The 8,378-nt window shown below is 39.4% G+C and overlaps 1 protein-coding gene across 1 annotated transcript in view; it reads left to right on the forward strand.

Annotated features, from left to right (window-relative positions):
- DOPEY2 (dopey family member 2) overlaps positions 1-8,378 on the forward strand; it is a 92,053-nt gene that overhangs the window by 73,321 nt on the left and 10,354 nt on the right. Inside the window, exons 30-36 of the mRNA XM_015422388.1 lie at positions 634-716; positions 1,321-1,430; positions 2,343-2,489; positions 3,604-3,665; positions 3,842-3,970; positions 5,885-6,021; positions 6,269-6,324. Of these exons, the coding sequence (XP_015277874.1) occupies positions 634-716; positions 1,321-1,430; positions 2,343-2,489; positions 3,604-3,665; positions 3,842-3,970; positions 5,885-6,021; positions 6,269-6,324 (724 nt within the window). The remainder of the gene's footprint in view (positions 1-633; positions 717-1,320; positions 1,431-2,342; positions 2,490-3,603; positions 3,666-3,841; positions 3,971-5,884; positions 6,022-6,268; positions 6,325-8,378) is intronic.

Here is an 8,378-nt window from a genome sequence, read left to right on the forward strand (position 1 = left end):
GAATGAGTGACTCACCCCCTTTTCTCATTCTGTTTCTCAGCTCTAAATTCCCCCTTCCCTGAACAACAACACTGGTAGCATTACATGTGATGGTATATGTACAGCTATGTGTGTATAGCTTTGCAAAGTAATGTACCTAAAAATATAAACACACATAGATTATCACTAACATTAGGAAAGTTCTTGTTTATTCTTTTAAAGAGAGAACCCATCCCAAAACACTGTAATATTGATGTTTTATTGTCTGCTTCTATATTTGAAATATGTATTACATCTGATAATATCTGATTTTACTTCTTTCGTGTAACAACCCCATAATATTTTATAAATTTGTTGAATCTATATTTTCCCTTACCCCCTTTCCCCTTTTGTATCCCACTTTTTGTAGAAAATGAAAAAAATAATTAAATAAACACACATAGCCTAAGTGTTAAGACACTTAGGCTAGATGTGTTTATTTTCTCAAGCGCTTTACTGTACATAGCTTATTTTGTGGTCTGCAGATCACCTCATCCTGCAGCATCTGAATCTAAGCCTTTTTAGTTTTGTTTTTAAAAAGTAACCACTAATTTAGTGAAAATTTAGTATTGCCTCCCACCAAATAGAAACACTAAGATGCCACTTCTTCTGCAGATGCTTCAGCAGCCCCTTCCTCCATGGTCTCTGCCTCTGCTCCATCTGTGTACAGTGTTCAAGCCCTCTCTCTCCTTGCAGAGGTGAGTCCTGTTTCTGTTGGGCAAATGGAGCTTGCAGTGTTTTTGCCCTCTTCTGTAGCCAGCCATGAAACTAAAATAGGCACGGGAGGTAGCATTTAGGTGTCTTCTTGTTGTTGTTTAAATTGGCATATTCATGTTGAAAAGATGGCATATTTCCAGTTTTCAGAGTCATGTATTTCATTCTGTCCCCCAGAGCGTAATTATATTTTCTCATTTCTGGATGCTGTCTCAGATTTTGTGTATTTTTGCTTTTTGTCATTTAAAAAATCAGTACCAGTTTTATTTAAAATTAAAAGGGAACCATGTGGTTTATATTGTCACTTTAAAGAGTAACACAATTTTAAGTTTTCATGGACTAGAGCCCACTTCTTCAGATGCACTGTAGTGCCTCCCCACAGGCAGACCTTTTATGTATGAAACAATTAACAAAAAAGGGGGGGGGACGAAGGGACTATGAAATACAGTAAGTACATGGTGAAATGTAACAATGGAAAATTCAAATCTAATCAAGGAAAGTCTAGAAACCATTCACTGGTTATGCTCACCTAACGAACACCTCTAATGGGTGAGGACCCTTCATTAATATGGAACACTGTTTCTATAGGTTCTCGCTTCTCTCCTGGATATGGTCTATCGTAGTGATGAGAAAGAGAAGGCAGTGCCGTTAATATCACGATTGCTTTATTATGTGTTTCCTTACTTACGCAATCACAGGTAACCAGCTTGTTCTTGTAAATCACTTGTAACACACTCAGGTGCATATCTGTGAACACCTTTTAAGCCATCTCTGTGCTGTGTTGTACTGGTTAGGTGAACTTAATTGTATATTACCCTCTGCCAAATTTTGCTTTAACCAGAGAGTCATATCATGTGCATAACTGTCTCTCTTCCCCAGTTCTACCTATTGAATGCTATAAAGTATCTAATACAGACTGCAGTGAAATAAATGAGGAGAAACAGTGGAAAAGCCTATCCCTTACAGGCACCTCTTTCTAGTTAAAGTTGACACTACTGGTCTAAGATCTGGTTTGTGTACAGTAATTCCTTGGATAATTCACCAAGGCAGTAGCTTATTTTCAAAAGCTATAGATGCTAAATATTTATTGGCTATGATGAACCAATTATGCCAGGGCTAGTGTTCTTTCTAATTTAACTGAGTTCAGTTTTATCTTTAGCAAAATGATGCTTTAATTGTTGTAACTTCATGTTTTTCATTTTAACAAAATAAACAATAAAAATAACAAAGAAGCCTATAACTACTGTAATTATCCACTCCCCTCCCTCCTGCTCCCACTCCATTATGTTGTTTGCTCACGTCCTTAGTAAACTAACAAAATTGTTATAAATTAGTATAAACATATTGTCTTACATTTGTGATTTTCCCCAATTCAGACACTTTTCATCCCAAAAAAGCAATTACAGGCTATTATTCCTCCATTCCTCTTTTTGTCTCCCTTGCTGTGTGCATTAATTTTTCTTGCAACTAACCTGCAGGTGTTCAAAGACATATCTAATCAACAATGTCAAATAGAATCCTGCCACAAGGCTTAGAATTTTCTAGAGCATGTGAATCATACATTTTGGAGAAGTGTGTCATCTTTACATTGTATATATTTTTGTTGACAGTGCCTACAATCTTCCTAGCTTCCGTGCTGGTTCCCAGTTGCTTAGTTCTCTAAGTGGTTATGCCTATACCAAGCGAGCATGGAAGAAAGATGTTCTAGACCTATATATGGATCCAGCTTTTTTCCAGATGGACACTTCATGCATTCAGTAAGAAATATAATTGGGGCAATCTTGTGTGTGTGATGAAAAGAAACATTACTAGCCATATCTAGTGAGTTTAAATGAAGTTGTAAGAGATCTTGCATTTGGAATCTCTCTATACAATATATAATTTGCCAGTAGTCTTGTTTTATTAAATAATAGGTTTTATTCAATCTCCTACAATTCCATACACTGCATATTCTTCAACCTTAACAAAGACAATGGTCTTGTAGTGTTCCATGGCCCCCCAAGAAAAAAGTGTCCATATAGGATGAAACTGAGAGTTATACCGTAGTTTCTTAATTTTTAAAATTATTTTGTTCCTGGAATCTTTTTTGCTGTTCTGTCACTGTACTGTGAAAGGAATATAATGTATAGATTTTTTTTTTCTTTGGAGCTTGTGCCATGGTCAGTGATACCCTCAAAGGTTTTTTTTTATTTGAGTACTTAATTTGGGGTCTCTTTAGTCCTAATATCAGACTAGTAAAGTACACGAGGTTCAGGCAAGGACTCATATTTGCATCTTTTCTTTCTGAGACTTTGGATGAATTCAAAGTTCTATAAATGGAAGGAGCTCATCAAAGCAGATCTCACTCAACTCCTTTTTCCTATGAGTGTGTCCTCAAGGTGTCAGGGGATCTTTTTGATTGATGTGTCATGCAGCACAGAAATCTACAATAAGTGCAGGCAATTCAGCAAATTATCCCCCACCCGTTCATGGGGGAGCCCTCAGTAGTGGCAGTCAGGGGAAGGAAAATGCAGAGAAAATCTGTTTCCGCAAGTTCCTCCAACAATCCGATGGATGCAGCCAGCCAACAACTATTTTAACAGATAGTATTTGAAATGAAATGTTAATTGGTTCTCTTTCATGACTGCTTTATACAAGTCAAAATGGTCTAAACAGAAGTAGCTTGTTTGGTATAGGAAACTGTGTAAATTGTGTATGTAGTGTCCAGACATGTGTATATTAGTCACTATACATTGGATTTCTGCAACTTACCTACAGTGTCAAAGTCACTTAGATGATGGAAATTTTATGTTTCAAGCGATCATGAAGGGAAAGGTGATAGAATTTAAACTTGATTGCACTAATTTTTACTTGATTTGTCTTATCCTGCAGTTGGCGATCCATTATTGATCATTTTCTTACACATGAAAAAACTATGTTTAAAGACTTGATGAGTAAGTATAATTGATTTTGTCTTTTGTTAAAATTTAAAGTTAAATCAACAAGAACATAGTGAACTGCTTTACTGTTCATACTGATATATAACATTTTTATTGCTTGTTCTGTTAGATATCCAGTGATTATTTCATAAAAGGTTGCAACTTAATGCCTAGACTGTTCTTAATCATAGGTATGCAGAGTAGTTCTTTGAAACTTTTCCCAAGTTTTGAGCAAAAGGCAATGTTGTTGAAGCGTCAAGCATTTGCTGTTTTCAGTGGAGAAATTGATCAGTATCACCTTTACCTGCCTTTGATACAAGGTGAGATTGATGTATTATATACAATACAATTACTATGAAAAAATGTGTTCTTTGTTTTATGCTCTGATAAAGATTATTAAGAAAGGGCTTGAAGATAAAGCAACAATTATTGTAATACCTTTGTATAACACTACTGTGTGGCATTCTTTAGAATACTATGTACAGTTCTGTTCACCCCATGTTAAAAAAGATATAAATGAGCTGGAAAAGGTGCACAATATTATAAAGGAGCATTATAGGTCTTTAGCTTGGAAAAAGGCAACTGAGAGGAGATATGAGAGAACCTTATTAAATGTCTTGTGAAGAGAGAAAGAAGATACAGAGGCTTTCTCTATGTGTTTAATAATACCAGAATCCAAGCACACCCAGTAATGTACATGGGTGGTTGATTCAGGGTGTCCAACGAAAAGAAATACTACTTCATGCAGCACATAATAATCTTATATAATTTACTGCCATAAGAAATGATGGTACTAATTGCTGGGTAGGTAATTGCAGTGGGAAGCTGCTACCTTCATCTGTTCCTAAACTTCCCAAGTGCACCTTACGTACTGTGAAAAACAGAATAATTACTGGGCCTTTGATGTGATCCATTATAGTTCTTGTGCAGTCTTCTTAGAAACAATAGTCTAGCCAAGCAGAGGTTCCAGGTACGTAGCAAGGCGCATTGTTTATAAAAGGAGGAAGTTAAGAATGCAAAGTTTAGCAAGTTGTTGCTCAACTGATACTGCAGTTTATCTCTGTGCAGAGCTTGTCAATATGTGGTCTGGTCTGGTTGGCCTCCTGAGTATCGTTTTCTGCTTAGACAAATAAGTGACTCTCCCATTAGAATAACCGTGCTCCTTGCCGGGAACTACCCATCAAAAAAATTACTGTTACAGGGTTGCATGTCATTTATTGCAATTCCGCATACTTGCCCAATGTTAATGGATGCCTACACCCCTGAAAAAGCTGTCCTTGTAAAAGTCAGCTTTGTTGAATGTTTTTTGGAGCCCACAGTCTTCAGTTATGCCATTTTATTAAATTATATAGCAACTTATAAGTCCAAATTGCTGTCTCTCACCATCTCAAGGAAATAATGGTTTGGATCCTATCAGGGGTCGTTTCGTAGAAAAAGAGCTAGGGGAACTCATTAGCATAACTCATTAGCATATGCCACACCCCTGACATCACCGAAAGTGTGTCATAAGGCCACACCCCCTGACATCACCAGAAGTGTGTCATAAGGCCACACACCCCGCCCCCCGTGCCTCACCCGGGGGAACTGCGATCCCCCCCGAAATGACCTCTGGATCCTATACTTTCCTGCTGCTTGGGCAACTCAGTCCTTCATTGTAGAGCAGTAAGCATCTAATGCTGGAGTAATATGCTCTGCAATGAAAGTGCATGCTGTGCAATTGGAAGGAAAGTAAAAGATCCAGGCCTAAGATATTTATCTCCCTGAATCCTCTATATAGCAAAATATGTAGATAGAAGAATACAAATAACAAAAATATAAACAAAAATATCAGACGTTATTTTGTTAGTAAAAATGGCAGCCAGTGTTCCCTCTAAGCTGAGTTAGTGTGAGCTAGCTCACAATTTTGTAGCCTCCTGCTCACACATTCTTGTCTTAGCTCAGGACGGATGGCTCCAGGAGCAAACTAATTTATGCAGTAGCCAAATCGCTGGCTCACAACTTCAATGCCAGGAGCTCACAAAGTAGAATCTTTGTTGACAAGATTCCACAGCTTAGAGGGAGCATTGATGGCAGCCTGAAATTATTTCACCTCAGGCTTATCAGAGGCTTACTAATTTTCGATAATAAACACAATTGATCAGTGCAAGATGTTGTAACTAAACACACTATGTTTCAGCAGTTTTAACTCATTGCGCTTCAATACGTGTTTGTTAATTCCTGTAAATTTATTCCAGAGAGACTGACTGACAACTTGCGTGTTGGACAGACTTCCATAGTAGCTGCCCAGATGTTTCTGTTTTTCAGAGTCTTGTTGCTGAGAATTTCACCTCAGCATCTAACCTCATTGTGGCCAATTATGGTGACAGAGCTGGTAAGGAATAATTCAAAGAACTAGACAATGTTAAGATTAGCCACAAAAAAACCCCTCAAACCCTTCTTTGATTTGCACTGGTCTGCTTAATTAATGCTACTAACATTTGAGCCTTGTATGTTTTTTTTCCTTCTAGTGTAAAAGCATATGCCTATTTATGTTTATAATGTAATATAAAATATTTTTAATTATTGGGATGTATAAACTAATAGTTGATTTTTTCCCCTCCATCATTTCTATCACTTAGATTCAAACATTTATACAACTGGAGGAGGATTTAGCAGAAGAGGAAGAACCTTATAAGTAAGCAATATTTTGTGAATGTAATAAACTCAAATACTGAGACAAGAGCTAGAGAAAAGAGAAATGATCTTGACAGGACCTTTTGATATGGTAGTTTTGGTCGGGTCAGTTGGCAGCCCGACAAGTTCGGGTCAGAGAAACAGGTCAGAGCAAGGCCTGTCAGGCTTCTGGGGGCTGGAGGGGAGGGGGTTTGAGGGAGAGGCTCCAAACTCGCAGGGTAGCTGCTGGAGCCTCTCCCCAAGATACCAACCACGTTTGAAGAACATTGGACCAGCGGGTCCAATTCTACGGGGCCCCAAACAGGTTGCCCCTATCCCCTCCATTGTTCTCTATGGTGGAAAAAAAGTAACTCCAGCAGCTACTCTGCGAGTTTGGAGTCTCTCCCTCAACCCTCCTCCCCTCCTGCCTTCAGAATATACCCTATGTTTTCACCATTGACTTCAATGGCCCATGGGATATAATAGGGCTGAACTTGACATTCGGCTGGCCGAAAGACTCCCCAATCGCTCCTACTGATTAAACTGACATGCGGGAGTCTTACTGCCAGCCAAAATTGATTCTGCCCAATTCAGCCAAATCCGAATGGGCCGTTTTTGCACACCCTTACTTGGGGAGACGTGCCACAAGACTGGAGGAAGGCACCACAGACACTGATAGCCCAGGCAAGCCTGATCTTGTCAGATCTCAGAAACTAAGCAGGGTCGACTCTGGCAAGTGTTTGGATGGGAGACCCTGCTTGAAATACCAGCAGTCAGGAGGACAGGGGCAGGCTTTATTCAGCCACCACTCTGAATATTTTCCAGGCTCCCAGTAGCAGTCAGTCACCAGAAGTCTCCATGACTTCCAGGTGCACACACAGTCACCAGAGATCACCATGACTTCCAGGTACACACACACGCATGGACATATGAAAAATATTTTTTAAAAAGACTGGAGGAAGGCAGATGTTATCCCAATTTTTAAAAAAGGGAGGGATGACACAGGAAACTACAGGTGAGTCAATCTGGCCTCTGTCCCAGGGAAGATACTGGAGCAGATTTTAAAGGTATTGATCTGTAAGCATCTAAAGGGCAACTTTGTGATCTGGGGAAGTCAGCATGGATTTGTCCCCAACAGGTCCTGCCAGACCAACCTCATTTCCTTCTTTGATCGAGTGATGAGCTTATTGGATCAAGGTTGTTTGATGTTGTTTACCTGGATTTCAGTAAAGCTTTTGACAGAGTCCCCATGATGTTCTGATGGGTAAACTAAAGGACTGTGGACTGGACTCTAGGATAGTTAATTGTTGCAACAAAGCCATAGGCATAAAGGCCTGGCACCACAGTGTGGCTTAACCAATAGCCAGAAGCACTGCAGAGGGGATCTGGTCAATTTCAGAGGTCAGAGCCTTACAGAGACTCACCAGGGCCATCCGCACCCCAGGCACCCCAGAGAACATTTAGGTATGCAAATAAGGGGCTTGAATGACTAAAAGCAGCGGCATGATAGCCTGACTGCCTTATCTACGACAGAGGCATTATGAATTATTAATTTCGGTGATGCTGCCCAATGTATACAGGAAGCGCAACCCTCGGAGGAAGTCCGATTTACAAATGGAGACGAGCTAATATTCTGATTAAAGCAATTGGTTCCTTTTATTTCCTAACTCTAGTTCGCATACATACGTAAAAAAAACAGATACACACACACACACAAACAAGTTCCTCAGTTGTTACAGAAATAGCAAATAGTTATATTTAAGCTAAAGGTATGAGAAAGGAATAGCATATACTCATCTGATCAGAGGCTTGATCTTCCCAACGAAGAACAGGTGAAATAAATAGGCTAACTATAAGTAATCTACTGCAGGGTTTGGAACCAGCCAAACACATGCAGACCTCTTAGGCTGCAGTCCCACGAGGTCAGAGATGAAACAAAGGATTACAATAGCAGCAAGACTCTAAGTTACTTAGTGTAGTGAAGAATATGGCTAGCTGGGTTCAAACTGTTTAACCTCACCTTATATGGGGGGGTCTTGGGGGCTGGCAGTGGTGCCATCCTCCTTGCCCTTCCCA

This window comes from Gekko japonicus, unplaced genomic scaffold (assembly GCF_001447785.1).
Source record: "Gekko japonicus isolate JY-2015 unplaced genomic scaffold, Gekko_japonicus_V1.1 scaffold1070, whole genome shotgun sequence".
Classification (NCBI taxonomy): domain Eukaryota; kingdom Metazoa; phylum Chordata; class Lepidosauria; order Squamata; family Gekkonidae; genus Gekko; species Gekko japonicus.